At 48.3% G+C, this 17,224-nt stretch overlaps 1 protein-coding gene across 1 annotated transcript; it reads left to right on the forward strand.

The window, feature by feature from the left end:
* Positions 1-507: 507 nt before the first annotated feature.
* LOC143838964 (urokinase plasminogen activator surface receptor-like) lies at positions 508-17,009 on the forward strand. The gene is made up of 8 exons (XM_077340853.1): positions 508-1,043; positions 5,363-5,476; positions 7,328-7,366; positions 8,746-8,892; positions 11,329-11,466; positions 12,083-12,259; positions 12,978-13,109; positions 14,518-17,009. Exons 1-8 carry the CDS (start codon positions 968-970, stop codon positions 14,715-14,717), a joined length of 1,023 nt encoding a protein of 340 aa, XP_077196968.1. The 5' UTR covers positions 508-967; the 3' UTR covers positions 14,718-17,009.
* Positions 17,010-17,224: the final 215 nt, after the last annotated feature.

The raw sequence follows: 17,224 nt of genomic DNA on the forward strand, positions 1-17,224 counted from the left end.
AGCAAGTGAATAATATCACCCCCCCCCTGTCCCAAAGCACAGAGGAAAAAGTAACCTGGGTCATTTTGAAATAGGCAGGAAAAGTGTGGGAGCATTTTGCCACACAACTAATAGAGACTTCTTTGCTGCTACCAGAGTCAGATTATTGGGGATTTCAGCAGGAACCTCACCGTAGGGAATCAAACCCAATTCTCCAGATTAGAGGGTGCCTCACTGGCTCATCAGACACAGTGTGCATGCACATAAAAATTCTACCTCGAACAAAACTTGGTTGGTCTTAAAGGTAGCACTGGACTCAAATATTGTTCTGCTGCCTCAGACCTGCTTGGGTACACATCTGAATCTCTCTAGATGTGAGAATTACCAGCTCTGGGCTTCGAAATCCTTGGAGATTTGGGGGTGGAGCCTGAGAAGGGCAGAGTTTGGTGAGGGGTGGGACGTCAGTGTGGTACAATACCTTACAGTCCTCCTTCAAAAGCAGTCATTTTCTCCAGGTGAACAAATCTCTGTTGCCTGGAGATGTTATAATCCCAGGAAATCTTCAGTTACCGCGTGGAGGTCGGAAGCCCTTGCTGACATCTCTTGGTTTTCTATTCCAGACCCCCATTCCATAAGGCTGAAGGGAAGCTGCTTGGAGGATATTTCCAAGAGTCAAAGCCCACTTCTTCTAAAACCCATCCTCTTGCTGAACAGAGCAGTCGTGCCAAACTGAAGCCTCACTAACGTCCTCCTGCTAGATTCTGGAGACTGACGGTGGTGAGATCATCAACAGGGAACAAGCAGCATTTTCCACCCTGCATCTGGGTAAGCCCAGCCTCTTTCTTTCCTGGACGGCAGCTTTTCATGGGAACTCACAAGTTGGCTTTAGGCCACTGAGCAGGTCAAACCTAGCCAAGGCGGTGGCTGCGAACACACTTTTATCGCAAGCTGAAGAAACAAACCACTTCCTTAACTCAGGCGGAGGAGGATGGAGTACAAGCAATGGCAGTGGGGGACCAAGACGCCATTGGAGATCGCCATGTTCTGCTCGATCTTCATCACAGGTGAGAATGAATGAATCCAGCACTGTGAGGGGGAAGCTCTCTGTCAAATAGGGGGGCATGGCTCGGAGAGGGGCAGCCCTCCTTTCACGGCCATTGGTCCACCTTTGTCAAAATAAGTTGCTCCTCCGGGCATAATGAAATCATAGAATCATAAAGTTGGAAGGGGCCATACAGGCCATCTAGTCCAACCCCCTGCTCAACACAGGATCAGCCCTAAGCATCCTAAAGCAGTCCACTCAAGCATGGCCCCTTCCAACTCTATGATTCTATGATTCAAAACATCTCCTTTGCATCTTACTTTTGAAGGTGGAAGAAGAACTTGTATCAGGTTTGGAGGGACCCTGCCACTAACCCCCCCCCCCCCGTCCCCAATTGCATATGATCTGAACATGCTGGGAAAGTGGGAAAGTGAGATCAACATGCAATTCGATAAAGAGAAGGGCTGAGTTCTCCATCAGGGTCACAAAAACGAGAAGTGTGCATACTGGGTGGGAGAGACACTTCTGGGTAGCAGTGTGTGTGAACAAGATCTTTGGGGTACTTGTGGACGGTAAGCTAAACATGAGCAAACAGTGTGATTTAGCAATAAAATAGGCCAATGCAGTCTTGGGCTGTCTCAACAGAGGCATCACATCAGAATCACAAGATGTCATAGTCCCACTCTGTACTTCATTGGTCAGACTCCACATGGAGTCCTGTGTGCAGTTCTGGAGGCCTCACTTCAAAAAGGACGCAAAACCCTCTCCTCTGAGAAGGTTCAGAGGAGAGCGACAAGTTTGGGGTCTGCAGACCAAGCTCTGTGTAGAAAGGCTGCGGGACCTGAGAATGTCCAGCCTGGAGAAGAGGAGGTTGAGAGGGGACACAATTGCTTTCTTGAAATATTCGAAAGGTTGACACTTGGAGGAGGGCAGGGAGCAGTTTCTATTGGCAGTAGAGGAAAGGAACCATGTAGAATGATACTGGCTAGATATCAGGTTTTTTTCCCCCACAGTCCAAGTAGTTCAGCAGTGGGATGGGTTGCCTAAGGAGGTGGGGAGCTCTCCCCCCTTTACTGGCTGTCTTTAAGCAGCAGCAGGACAGAGACTGATCCCGGATGCTTTAAGCTGATCCTGCAGTGAGCAAGGAGTGGGACTAGATGGCTTGGATGGCCCCTTCCAACTCTATGGTTCTAGACCCTCTTTCCCCCTCACAGCTGCATGCTTTCCTCCCCCCACTGTGTGTCTGCTGTCAGCTTCTGAGATCTCCCACTTAGACATCCTAACTCTGGCTTGGGAAACAACAGATTTTGGTGGGTGGTGAAACTTAGAGGCAGTGGGATTGGGAGGGAGAGAGACTTCATCTTGCTATAGACCACGAAGCATCTATTTCCCCCATGGGAGCTGATTTCTGTCACCCAGGGATCAGCTGGGATGTTGGGAGCTCTCCAGATCCCACTTGAGGGAACTCAGACTCCACCAGAGCATTACAAAAACAGGACAGAGAGTGCAAACGCAGGTGTGGCAATCTGAGGTGTGATATATTATCCGAAAGATGAACTCCACTATAATCCGTATCCAAAATCGAAGTCCCAAGAAAAGTGAAGAAAGCCGACCTACAAAATAAATGCTCTCACTTTAGAGTTGGTGATGGTCCTGTATTAGCCAGCCACATAGACACATGCAGTGCTGCACTTTGATAAGATAATGCTGCTGAAATACCACTTTTGGCTCAGGGGCACAGCATTGAAAGTGTAGCACAAAAGTGCTACGTTAAATCTGCATTGGGCTCTGTGGCTTCCACGTGTGGCTCGACAGCCATCCCGGGTCATTCAGTCTGTTCCAAATCATTTTTTCCATTAGCCACAGGAGATCCAAAGAGACATTGTGCCAGTCCTGCATAGGCGTGATATTACCTCATGCTCACGAGCCAACCTGGAGGCTGGGAACCCGCCTCTCTCTGCCTGTTCTTTCCACTCCCTGCAGGCCTTTCCCCAGTAGAATTAGGCAGGCAGTGTAACTGGGAGATGGGGCACGAGCAAATAAGTGACAGGGCCCTTGATGGATGCCCTGGCAGCTACCCTGCCTTGGGGTATACTGAGTGGGGGGCTTATTGTGCATCTTATCAGCACTCCTTCCTCCCCATGGCAGAAATGACTGAAATGAAGGGAAGGAGGTTACAATTGGGCCAACTATGGTAGGGTGGGGCATTCTCTGGAGCCTTTTCTCAGAATACTATTGAGAATTTTCCCAAAAATTATGGTGCTTCCTGGTTTCTGGTGCCCGTCAGCCTCCCCTGGACGCCTTCCTTCGCTGGGCATGATTTGGAACTGCAGGCAACAATTAAGGGCAGAGATGAAGAAAATGAAAGCTTTGCCTCTGTATTTTTTCATTAAGGGATATCTTTTGAAGACTAAACCTTGCAAATCCCATGGGGGGACAGGGAGATCATGGATAAGCAGAAGGAATTCCTTAGCTCAGCAATGGCTTTGTGTTCTCCATTAAAATCCTGTAGATAGGATCTGTCTGTCTGTCTGTCTGTCTGTCTGTCTGTCTGTCTGTCTGTCTATCTATCTATCTATCTATCTATCTATCTATCTATCTATCTATCTATCTATCTATCTATCTATCTATCTATCTATCTATCTATCTATCATCTGCCTTCTCAGGGCGATTTACATTAGAACTCTCATAAACGATAAATACAGTAAACATCTTGACTTAAATATCACATCTTTAAAGAGAACTTGCATTGAATAAAGCACTTTATAATTCAACATTCAGTAGTCAACAACTTAGTTTTTATTGTACTGCGGTTCCATTTTTCCATTGTGGGTGTAATTGAAGGTGGGAGGGGCCTCTGGCCTCTGGTTGATGGTTTGTTTCACTTGTCTTGGCCAAAAGCCTGGTGCAAAATCTCCCTTTTTCAAGCCCTGCAGAATTGTTTTAGCTCCAGCAGGGCCCTGATATTGCACAGGAGCTCATTCCACCAGGTGGGGGCCAAGACCAAGAAAGCCTGGCTCTGGTCGATAGGTAGAGAGGCAGATTCTCAAATACTCAGGGCCCAGACTGCATATGGCCTAGAAAGTGATTACCAGAACCCAAAGCCTGATCCAGAAGTCAATTGGTAGCCAGAGCAGCTGTTGGAGTGTGGGCAGATATGGGCCCTCCTAGGTGCTCCTGTAAGGACACTGGCTGCTGCATTCTGCACCAATTGAAGGGATAAGGGTAGGCTTGTAGAGACTGAGTTGCCTAGATCACCATGGCTAGGTGTTCTGAGGCCAGGTGGGGTGCCAGTAGCTTAGCTTGACACGGAAGAATGCCAGCCAAGTTACTATTGTGACCTGCTCCTCCATGGAGAGGGAAGTGTCAAAGATCACGTCCAGGTTCCTGGCTGAGTGTGCAACCCCATCCAGGTTGGGCAGTCACACTTCTTCACCTGTGCCTTTCCTACCAAACCACAGGACCTCCATCTTTGAAGGATTAAGCTTCAGATGGCTCTGCTTGAGCCAGCTTGTCACTGCTTCCACACCTAAAATTAAAAACATATACAAAGGCTCTAGGCTATTCTTAGAAAAACCTAATATGCACTATAGAATGGAAAACTTTAGACTTAACATGTTTTGACTCAAATTGGGTCTCTTTCAGAGGTCTAATTATGGACATAGATAATGATTCTGTAGAAAGCATATAAAGCTTTGCATATGTTTTTAATTTTATATGTTGTGCACAATACATGTTTATATAGCTTTATCATTCATTCATTCATTCATTCATTCATTCATTCATTCATTCATTCATTCATTCATTCATTCATTCATTACATTTGTATACCGCCCTCCCCTGAGGCTCATATTGTACAGACATCCAACCTTTAGGCTCCTAAGTATTTTTTTATTTGTGTGTGTGGGGGGTACAGCCTGGAAAGGGTCTGGGTTTAGGGAGGGGAAAGGGAGGACCATAGAGTTCCCCCTCCAAAGCAGTATTTCTCTAGGGAACGTGATCTCTGTAGCCTGGAGATCAATTGTGATCCTTAGGAGATCTCCTGGCGCCATTTGGAGGTTGGCGACCCTCTGAATTTGCAGTCAGCATCTCAAATGTGTTACAGTTGTATGGTTTCACGTTCTGAGGCTGAAAAATACTGCACGTTGTCCTGCCTAGACAAAATGGCGGCAGCAAGTCTTGGGAGGACGGCAGGTCACGTTCTCTCCCTTCCAAGTTTGAACGCCAAAACTGTACAGAATGAAGGGGGCCATTATTGATGGGGACTCCTCCTGAGGCTGCCTGAGGAGATTGTTCATGCAGAATTAATGCTCATGCCTCCCCTGTTCCTTTGTTCCGCAGCCGGAAGCCTGCGGTGCTACCAGTGCGTGGGGATGTTCCATGAATGTGTCCAGACGGAGCAGCAGTGTACAGCCAAAGACCGCTCATGCTTTTCATCCACCATCAAACTTTTCTGTAAGGCCCGACCACAACATGAACCTTAAGCATTGATTCGGTAATGTGTTTCCTGCCCTAAGTACAGGTTGGGCACATGGTTACCAAGAGAGCTTGATGGAGATAGAAAGGGATGTCAAGCCACAGCTGACTTTATGGCCCACCCCCATAGGGTTTTCAAGGCAAGATACATTTAGAGGTGGTTTACTGATGCTTGCCTCCCTGTTGAGAATCCTTGGGATTCCTTGGAGGTCTCCCATACAAATACTAACCAGGACCAACCCTGCTTAGCTCTCTCCTACCTCATAGGGTGTCTGTTTTGGGGGAGGAAGGGAAGGCCGCTTTGAGACTCCTTTGGGCAGTGAAATGCAGGGTATAAAAACCAACTCTTCTTCTTTTGGTCTTTATTTTAACATTTGAGCAACATTGTCATTGGGACAATGCTCTCTGATTCACCCAAACTTTATGATTAAACCACAGAGTTTTAGTTGAATCCTAAAGTTTTACCTGACATGAAGATGTCATTTATGGTTGTTCCCCCCACCCCGGTTCCTCCCTACCAGCATGTGAAGTACTGGGAGAAGTTACCGGAACATGGCTCACTTGTGTTGAAATTCCAGTGCTGTCAGAATCCTGTGCTTTCTGCCATTATTTAGGATGTTTCTGTAACTCGGTTATGTAGAGCAGTGGTCCCCAACCATTTTGAGGCTGGGGACCAGCAGGGCAACTGCCCGCCTGCGCATGCTGCGCATGCACGGCCGGGCTGCGCATGCGCCATGCGCAGCCGAAATCGCGCAGGCGTGGCACTTTCGCGCAGGCGTGAAAGTGCAGCACATGCGCAATTCGGTCGAGCATGGCGCATGCGTGCATGCGCGGCCCCGGCCGCACATGTGTGATGCGCAGGCACGGCCCTGATTCCCTCTCCCCCCCTCCCACAGTAAGAAGCTTCCCGGGCCGCAAGCTTGCGGGGAGAGGGAGCTGCGGCCCGGCACCAAGGCCATCGCGGCCCGGTGCCTGCGGGTTGGGGACCACTGTATTCACCCCCATGTAGGAGATGGGAGTAGCTTGTCTCCTTTGCTGTGTTTTATGACCCTGATGTTCCTTCCTGCATTTCTGTTCCCCCTTCCCCTCTTCCTCATCTCTAAACACTGTTCCTTTCCCCCTTTTTCTTGGAGCCGAATTTCTCATCGGATTATTAAGACTGTTTGATGTACCCCCATTTTTGCTGGGCTCCCATGGGAGGGGGGCAGGGTTGGGGATATATGTGGAGACCTGTATCCTTGGCTCCAGTTTCAACAATGCCTTGATGAGAGTACTTTCTTACTTAATAAAGAAATCTTTGACTGTCTGTCAAGACTTTGCTTTTCTGAGTAACCGAAGATCCTCACCAAGTGCGTGTGTTTGCACCTAAAGCCATGATAGTGGGTCGCAGAAAACCACATTCCCTTCATCCTCTATCCTTGGTTGGAGACCTGAACCTCAGAGGGGCTCACGGCTGATCCATTCTTCCAGCGGTGTCTAACTCAAGGTGGGGACCACTTGCCAGCCACAGGTCCACTTCCCTGGATCACGGGGCAGGGGCTATATTGAGGAATTGCTACGTGGCTCCTGAGTCGCTGAGTGACAAAAGATAACTCTTTGGTGTGTGTTACCATCGATGTCTATCAGCCATTGCCTTGTAAACACTTTCTGAAGGCAGATTTAAGTGGGTAGCTGTGTTGGTCTGAAGTAGCACAACAAAATCAGAGTCCAGTAGCACCTTTAAGACCAACAAAGATTTATTCAAGGCGTGAGGCTCTGATTTTGTTGTTTCTGAAGGCAGTTACAGTACCCATTCCTGATTCTTGCCCCCCCCCCCCAATTCTCTTCCAGATTCAAACAACAGTGCAAATGGCATCTTCATGCTGCCAGGTAAGTCAAATGTGTGTGTGTGTGTGTGTGTTGTTTTGTGGCTTAGACCTGATATGGAAGACTTTAATCTCATTGTATATGAATGAGACTGTACGGTTACTTAGTTGTATCTCTGTGTGTGAGATAATAAGAGCTGCCATCTGCCCATATTCAGAGATAATTCTTTATTGCTATTTGACCTGGCACCGAAAAGTATTTGAAGGTTAAAAACCTAATGAAGTGTCACTGGGGTGCTATGTATTTTAAGAATACTTTGTATTCTTAAAAATGCACAGGTTATAGATCTGGGTAGGGAAATTCTTGGTGATTTGTGGGTGGAGCTTGTGGGGAGCATAATTTGGGGAGGAAAGCTCAGCAGGGCTATGATTGCATAGAGTCTACCCTCCAAAACTGCCTTTTTCCTCCAAGGAAAGTGATCTGTGTCACCTGGAGATCAGTGGAAATTCTGGGCGACCACCAGACCCCACTTGGAGAAAGCAGAATGCAGCTACTGTGCATATACTTCCTGATATAATATGACAGTCTCATATTTGCTTCATTTTTTTGTATAAACATTGCATTTCAAAACAGTGGTATTTGTTTAACAATCAGTGCTACGTATTTGAGCATAAATACTGATACATTGGTACAATACTAGACAAACCACCAGTTCATGCTGTGTTTCGAAATGTTCTTAATCAGCAATAGTAATTTCCAAATGCAAAAACAGAGCTCTTCATAGGGAAAAGCCCCAAATGGCTCCCAGATTTTTCAATGTGACCAAAATCTCTGCCTTGCAAGCATGCATGCCAACCTTTCTCAACTTCTTTACCATCAAGAAACCCCTGAAAACATTTTTCAGGCTTCAAGAATCCCCAGAAGTGGTGCCATCATGCAGAATATGGCTGGGAAACATAGCTGTGTACATGCCCACCCCCCATCCAAGCCCATCATTGGCCATTTTGGGAAGGAGGGTGGGTAAACATGACCATATATGGTCATATCACATGATGACTGTTTAACAAATATAAAAAACATAGAAAAAATAATTAACTCCCACCCATTTGGGAAACCCTTTCAAGGCCGTCAAGAAACAACAAGACTGGGAAACCCTTTAGAAATCCCCAACTTATATATACAAAGCAGACAATAGGACTCCCCTCTTGTACGTGCAGTTGGCCAGATTAGCATTGACTGGTTTACACTGATTGGCTAGATTAACATTGATTGATTTAAACATGTCTGCTTGGATCCTGCTTTGGACCTCAAGCTCAGCTCTCAGCAGATCCACATACACCACAGCTGGCATATAGGGCTTTATGGGAGGTGATGGTGGCGGCTCCTTTATTTTGCAAATAAACACTTTGCATTCCTGATCCCATCTGTCTTGGCCTCCCCAGACCTGGAACTGGCTGACTATGTGATGAAAGGCTGTTCAGGGGAAGGCGTGGTCAACCGCACGGCCAACGTGTACTCGGAAGATGAACGGGAGGTACACCAGGAGTACTACTGTGACTCGGACCTTTGCAACAGGCATTTCACAGACAGTAAGGAGGCGGGGTTGGTGTGCTTTCTGTTCCCTAAGCAAGCTTAAATGTACTCTCTGTATCCCGTCTTGCAGAGAAAGGGTTTGAATTTCAGATAAGAGGTGAGGAGTGGCTGATTTGTGATTTTGGGCTGGATGATACATTTAAAGCCAAGAAGTCACGCAACAAGGTGGTATCAGCACCTGCCTTGGGATAGAAGTGGAAAGGACCACAAATGGCAAATTATGTAAAGTACTGAAACAGTCTAGAATGAAATATGCAATACAGGCCAAGAGCATGCCGTCCAGGGGTGCTTGCAGCTTCTGGTCAATTAGGGAACCAAGGGCCAGCACAATCAGGGGGCCAAGTTTCAGTGCAAGCCCTGCTGCAGGATTGTTGAAATTCTTAAGGTATGGTGTGGCCAAAGGCTACAGTTCAGAGCCAGCAGAGGTAAAGTGTATGTTGCTAACAGCTGGACAGATGACCATGTGATTTCAATCTACTGGCAACCTGTTGGTCTAGTTCTGGCGTGGCCAAACTGTGGCTCTCCAGATGTCCATGGGCTACAAGTCCCATGAGCTCCTGCCAGCTGGCAGGGGCTCATGAGAATTGTAGTCCATGAACATTTGGAGAGCCAAAGTTTGGCCTCCCCTGTCTAGGTCTTATGCTGCGGGAGCTTGTATACCCTACCAAATCTGTAGCATCCCTTGCATCCACTGAGCCCACGGACCAGTTTTAAGCACTGTGCCAGCCATGTTTCCATGGGAGAAGAACCTAGGTGCTGTCTGCACTCACAATTTTTTTCCACTCTTGATCCTGCCGAATTCTGATTGATCTGGACCTGGATCTTGCAACAGATCTGCAATGTTCTTTTTTTCTGACTCAAAGCAGCTTTCACTCAGATGCTGCCTTCTACACTTGAATTGCTTCAGTGCTCAGTCTCCTCTGCATAATCAGGGAGTGCAGGCGGCCAGGTGTGTGCCAGCACTTGTAGGTACCTTTTAGCTAGAGTGTGAGGGGGAGCAGCAGGGGTTGTGTGAGGCTCCAGCTGGCATTGAAATAGCAGGAGGCTGGAGAGGGCTCCCCCTCCCTCTCTTTGTTTGAGTTTTTAATTGGTCTGTTAATTGGTTTCCAGCAGGAGCAGGGTTTACAATTCTGGTCTTTGCTCCTTGTATAATGTTAAGAGGACGCTTAACACTTTCTTTCAAAAATGATTGTCTATGTGTGTGTGTGGTTGAGGGAAACACTTTTGAAAACACTTTACTCATGAGCATAATGTTTCCTAATGTCTTCTCTCACTCCCCCCCCCCCCAATGTCTCCTCCTCACTTTAAGAAACAAATTGCTAAGCTTGGAAAGAGAGAGCTACCCATTTCTCCTCCCTTCTCTGTGAAGCAATAAGGTCTGGTCTTTAACTCTTCCTTGTATGAGTGCTTCTTACATTACTTAAAGAGCTCAGACAGATTTGAGGCAGCACCAGAAAGGAAAGAGTCTGCTGCTGCTGGGAGCCAACCAATCAACAGAGACCTTGACAGAAAGAAACTCCAAAGGCACCTGTATCTGAAAGAGCCATGGGCCCCCATTTCCTTGTTGAAGCAAAGAAAATCCACTCTTGGATATGCTGGAGAATAAGCAGTGTGACTACAGAGTCACACTATAGCTATGCAGATGGGACGGGGGACCCCCCCCACAACAGCATGAGATTGAAAATTAGGGTCAGATGCAGATGGCTTTAAAAAAAACAAGCCCAACAAACTTTAAAAGCCCAGTGCAGATAAGCCCCTATTGTCAGAAGTAGTTCATCCTAGTGTCACATGCTGTGGGCCTTGCAGTTCCAGTTGTACAGTTAGGGGACATTCACATTGCAATTGTAAATACATTTTTAGGTTGTTTTCTTTTTTTATGTTAAGTAGGTTTAAGTTCAGGATAATACTAATAAATGTTTTCAGCAAAATGAAGGTGTCAGTTCTTTCCAAAGTCCCAAATATCCGTGGGAGGGGGGTCTTGCTATTACTTGAAAAGAAGTAATAGCGCCAGTTGTGCTCTGCTACGGTCCTTAAATTGGCTCTGGTTCTCCGGGTCCCATGAATCCTTAAACTGGGCCTGCCTGCTGCTGCCTGCTGAGTCTTAATCACAGGGCACTAAGTTCTGGGCCCTGCTGGGGACTGAGTTCCTCCTCCGGGCATGTGCGGATGTCCTTGTGTGACTGAGAAGCTGCCAGCTGAATGAGAAGAGAGTGAATTTGGGCTTGTGCAAAGAGTGAGGCTGAAGGGCAGCACACACATGGAAGAATTAATAAAATCAAAACAGTAACTTCTGCAGGAATCCTTTGGGAGGGTGAGATGGGGGTTGGATCTGTAACTAGTGGGTGGCATCTGGGGGAAGGGATTCTCTATGCCTCCCAGGCCTCATGGTACCTGCTGGCTTCAAATGCCTCCCTCCCCTTCTGCCTTCCCAGCTCCCGTCAACAGCCCCCAAGTGGCCAACGGCATGGAATGTTACAGCTGCTATGATCGCGGCACGGGTGAATGTTCCCAGGAGAATGCCACCCGGGTCCCTTGTGTGGGTGACATGAACCAGTGCATGGATTTTTCAGGTAAAATCAGACCGGAGCCTCTCTAGAACAACTCAAGAGGTGGCAGGGAGAGAAAGTACTATAGAAACATTGAAGGTCTAGCAGAATGGTCTTGGGTTGTCATTGGCTGAGCTGCTGTGATGTCACAGAGGCACGGTGTTTAGCAGAATGGTCTCTGGATGCCATTGGCTGAGCTGCTGTGATGTCACAAAGACATGCAGGTCTGCTCTTAGAGAGAGGAGGAAGATAAGGGCCAGGGGAAGGAGGACAGAAGGAACAGAAGCCTAGGAAAATAAAGTGGACGAAGAAAGAATCAGACTGGGGGTTAGAAGAGGGTATAGCCTAAAGGAATGGGGAGGGGAGAATCTTCTGAGAAGAAGAGGAAAAATAAATGGGAGAGACCGTGGGCAAAAAGGAGCAATGTGCTCATGGCTGAGAGCTACAGAGGGAAAGAGTGTTGATATTTCCGAAACAGGTTGAAGAAATTGGTCATTTAGACCAGGGGTAGTCAACCTGTGGTCCTCCAGATGTTCATGGACTACAATTCCCATGAGCCCCTGCCAGCAAACACCACAGGTTGACTACCCCTGATTTTGACACAACTGGTTACCAGATCTATGTATGTGTCACTTCCCAGTGATCAACGGTGCTCAGAAAATCACCTACCGGACGTGCGCCCTGGAGACGCTGTGCCGCCGGCAATATGTGGTCCCTGAACTTCCAGGCAGGGTGGAAATCAGCTGCTGTTCTACCCCCCTGTGTAACAATGGCCAGCCCGGCCTGAAGAGCATCTGCAGCCATTTTTCTGAACAAGGTAGAGTTCTCACCCCCTGGACGTGGGCACCACTTTGTGATGAAATTGCTGTTTGAAAGCTGGAACGTGGCCATGAAGAAAAGGAGGGGTGGGAGGAGGATGACAGGTCTCATGGGAATTTTAGTCCAAGGACTTCTGGAGAGCCAGAGCTTCGCCACCCCTGTGCTATGGCTTTTGTACCCCTCTGTGGTGCCTCCCCTGATTTCACCGCCAAAATCCTTGGGAATATCCCAGAAGAAGGGGACGACAGAAAATGAGGTGGCTGGATGGAGTCACTGAAGCAGTCGGTGCAAACTTAAATGGACTCCGGGGAATGGTAGAGGACAGGAAGGCCTGGAGGATCCTTATCCGTGGGGTCATGATGGGTCGGACACGACTTCGCAACTAACAACAGCAATCCCAGGCTTGGCAGCCCTAAACCCCTCTGATACCCTCCCACTTTTGTGGAGGCCCTGTAGGCACTGAGGACAGAGGATTTCCAGCAGAGTTCTGCAGGCTTTCAGAAGGAGTTCTAGAGTCCCTCTACTGAGGAACTAGGTCATGGCAAGGAGGCAGTATTCAGTCACCAGGGGAGGGAAGCCTATGAGAGTGGAGTGTGAGCCCTGGGCCCCATTGCAAGGCTCCACCGTTCCTCAGCAGACAGGCCTGCAGATTTCCCGTTGCACAGAATCAGTGCAGTAGGTGATGTGGATTCCCTTCTCTGCTCCTTGCTCCCCAGGTGTCAAGCGACAACCTGAGAACGGGTTGGAATGCGCCAGCTGCTGTGATTCAGGGCATGGCGAATGTGCTTCGGGGAACTGGACTCACGTCAAATGTGTCGGGAACCAGGACGTGTGCGTGAACATCACAGGTGGGTTTGTGCAATGGGGGTGGGTGGTGTTCAAGCTATTCAACCCGGGAAGAAAGGAAAGCAGAATGGCAGAGGAGAGGCTGTAAATAAGAGAGTTGCAGAGACACTAAAGACACCCTTGAGGCTTCTCTCACATGGTCTCATAGCCAAGGGTGGGTCATTTCAGCACAGGAAACCACAGAGAAGGTATAATTAATCCATAATGATAATTCATTCTTACCCTCCCTTTCTCCCCATATGGGAATTCAAAGTAGCTTACAACTGTGGGTGGGCAAGTAGTTGTGAGTTCCTGCATTTTACAGGGGGTTGGACTAGATGACCTGGAGGACCCTTCCAACTCATATGATCATAGAGTTGGAAGGGACCTCATGGGTCATCTAGTCCAACCCCCTGCACTATGCAGGACACTCTATGATTCTCGTCTCCTATGTTTTATCTTCCCAACAACCTTGTGAGGTAAATTAGGCTGAGAGAGATCACCCAGTCAGCTTCCACAACACGAGCAGGGATTTAAACCTGGTTTCCCCGGATACTGATCTGGCTGTCCTAACCCCTACACCACACTGCTAGTCAGAATGCATTTCAGCCTGTGTATGTTCCACAGCACTCTGATTTGGGAGCTAAGCAGGTCTGTCCTGGTTAGTATTTGGATGGGAGACCTTCAAGGGAGTCTAGGGTTGTGATTCAGAGGAAGGCAATAGCAACTCGGCACTGGATTGCCTAAGCAAGTCTGATCTCATCAGATCTCAGAAGCTAAGCAAGGTCAACCCTGGCTAGTATGTGGGGGAGCGTGGAATCAAACCCGGTTTGCCAGATTAGAAGTTCACACTCCTAGCCACTACACCAAGCCGGCTTTCTGTCCTCCTCCCTTTTCCCTCTTTAAGGACACTCTGAGTGACAGTCCTTTCGGCTTTGGGGGGACCCCTCTCCCCCAGTTTGGCTCCTCCCACCACAATTGTATTCTGTTAGGGCCCCGCGATTCTTTAAACTGGCTCTGGGGCTATATACCCCATGAATCCTTAAACCACAACTGAGCACGTGGTCTTTCTGTCAAGGGTGGGTGGGTAGTTTCTCTTACAGGGGAAGTGTTTGGAGGCTTTCTAGTAGTCTGTTGCAAACAGAGCCAAATCCTGGGCCCATTCTGCACACATTGGATAATGCACTTTCAATGTACTTTAGAAGTAGATTATCCACTTCTGCACAGGAAAATCCAGCCGCAAAAGCACTTTGAAAGTGCATTATCCTATGTGTGCAGAATAGGCCCAGGTAACCTGACTGCACCGGCAGAGCCATTCAACGCGGATCTGACTAGCAGTGCCAACCACGGTCTCCCAATGCTTCCCTGTTTGGTGCTGCCAACTGGCGCCAGTGCCACCAGGACCTTCAGTATTGTGGTCTTTGCTTTTAGAGAGTGGCCAGACTCTGTTGCGTGGCTGCAGCTTGAAGAAGCTCTGCTGGGAGAAGCCGCAGCTGCTGGGGCTGAGCCCGAACGCCTCCATCCACTGCTGCTCCGGATCCATCTGCAATGGTAACGTGGCGCCAGCAGGGGGCGCTGTGCTGATATACCTGCTGCTCTTGAGCACCTTGCTGATTGCATGTCTGCTCTGATGCGTGCACGCGAGGAAGCGCAGCCTCTAAGGAAAGGGGGACCAGCCTTCGATCTTCACAGCATGCATGCAGCCCACTCTAGCAGCTGGCGCCTCCAGGACCCTTCTGACATTGCTCAAATCTGCCACGGGTCTCACGTGCTGCTGCATTGCAACATCTCGCCAAGGGCGCCATACCTCCTGCCTTTCTTCGCATGCAGGCTTTGATCGGCAGCAGGACACTGAGGCAAAGTTAGTTCGCAATGAAGATTTCTGAACTTTGCCTCCCTAAAATTCACATCCTGGCCTCCGGCTAATGTTTCCTGTCCCGAGCTCTCCTGCCCGTGCTGCTGGTTTTGGATGATACATTTGCAGAGTGCTCAAGGCAGAGTTACAGCACAGCAGAATTACACCTGGTGTTGTGGTGAACTGGGGGTGAGTGCAGTCCACCTTTGGTCCCTCACACTTCCCCGGATCTTGTTGGTCTCTGGTTGATGCCTGTCAGGAGGACAGGCTTGAAATCAATACTTCTCTTGTAGAAAGGAAAGTTTATTAATCAAAGTAGCTCTTCCAGGACTTACAAAGCTAGAACTGAGGCCCAGAGCACAAGCAACAGTTCTTAACCACCAATTCTTCCCACTAAGTCGAGTTCACATTCTCCCATAGGCACAACACGCCCAATCCTAGGTGCCAGTCCGGGTGCTCGTCCAAGGCAGATAGAAGCCCCGGAATTGACCTTGGAGATGGAACACTTGTTACAGCAAAGATACCACAATTACTACAGAGACAGTAAATGCTTTCAGGGTTACAGTAGGCTTAGATAAATTATAACAATGGCTACTCTTCAGCTACTCCAGACACATACAACATGGCAGAAACCTTGGCCACCAGTAAGACCCTCTTCTTTAACCAGGAGGAGTCTTACTCACTCCTGGGAAACATATAAGTGGTTATATTGGTTTAGTTTTATTTATTTTGCTGTTGGCTTGGCAGCCGGGCCAGCTGTGGGATGGCATGTAACAGTCAACTGACACCTGGAAATGGTATTTTCTTGATTTAGTCACTCAAGAAAATTAACAGAAGCACTAGGTCCAAAAACTCATAACAGTTGATTTATCCCTCCCCCCCCCCCAAAAAAAGAAGACAACCTGAATAAAAAGGAAGGAACAGCATGAACAGGCTGAGTAAGAATTATTGGTTTTACCTCAGGAGCTGGGAACCCTTTTCTTTCCCTCCCCTCTTCAATCTAGCAGGATTTCACTATTTTATCACTTCTCAACCCAGGAGGATTTAATTATTTTTCTTCTCACTCCAAAGCAGAGCTAAGCTTCCCTAAGAGAGCCTGGCTTCCAACGGCCATTTCTCTCCCTCGGAGTTTCAAAAAGTACCCATCTCCCAACAGGGGAATGGAGTCCATTGAAAAGCCCAGCAAACCTTTAAAACAAACTCCCCTGGGTTTAAGAAAACAGAACAAAGATGGGGGGAATCCACCACAGGTTTGTATGTGTGTGCTGCTGAGGAAATAAAGTTACACAAGGAATCCTTTTATGTTAACATACAACTACTACCACCAAGATCTGGTTTTCTATGCCCCGCTTTTCACTGCCTGAAGGAGTCTCAAAGGGGCTTACAGTCCTTCCTTCCCTTCTCCCTTTCTTTACCTTCCTTTCCCCACAATAGACACCCTGTGAGATAGGTGGGACGAGAGAGCTCTGGAAGAACTGCTCTGTGAGAACAGCTCTAACAGGACTGTGACTAGCCCAAAGTCATCCAACTGGCTGCATGTGAAGGACTGGGGAATCAAACCCGGCTGCTGCTCTTAACCATCTAAAGAGAAAGAGAGGCAAAGCAAGACTTCTCTGCTGCTGCCCCTGATCTTTTTGGGGCCCTGGCCAGTGCCCGATCTTGCCTCCTGTTGGAGCTGGCCTTGCCTTGCCCAGAAGAGAGTCTGGCATCCTGCACTCCAGCAATCTGCATTATGGGTTGGAACCGGATCAAACATTCTTGCTAATGGAAGGCACTTCTGTCAGTGGGACAGAGGCTCCCCGACTTCCACTGCTGTTCCTCGGAGACCCTTAAGAATCGCATGTCAGCGGAGAATTTTGCATGGAAATTGCACGGCCTATGTTGGTTTTGATTTGCCTGTGGTGTGGATGCTCTTCAACAGGAACATGCTGAAGCTGCAAGTGCGTCACAGTGGAGGCCCGCCCCACCCCACTCAAAAAGAGCCTTGGAGTTGCCCTGGTGGATCAGGTTTCCCTCTTCTCTAGTACGACTTTGCTGCACTCTTGCAGTGAGTAATGGCAGCGGTTAGGAGTCAAAGCTCTTTTCAGCATTCCCATTTTCCTTGGTTATGTGTTCCTGTTGCAAACTGCGGCCCTCCAGATGTCCATGGACTACAATTCCCAGGAGCCCCCTGCCAGCATTCGCTGGCAGGGGGATCCTGGGAATTGTAGTCCATGGACATCTGGAGGGCCGCAGTTTGACTACCCCTGCTTCAGAGAAAGTAAAAGAGAGAGAGAGAGAGAG

The sequence above is a fragment of the Paroedura picta genome, chromosome 5 (genome assembly GCF_049243985.1).
Source record: "Paroedura picta isolate Pp20150507F chromosome 5, Ppicta_v3.0, whole genome shotgun sequence".
Classification (NCBI taxonomy): Eukaryota; Metazoa; Chordata; class Lepidosauria; order Squamata; family Gekkonidae; genus Paroedura; species Paroedura picta.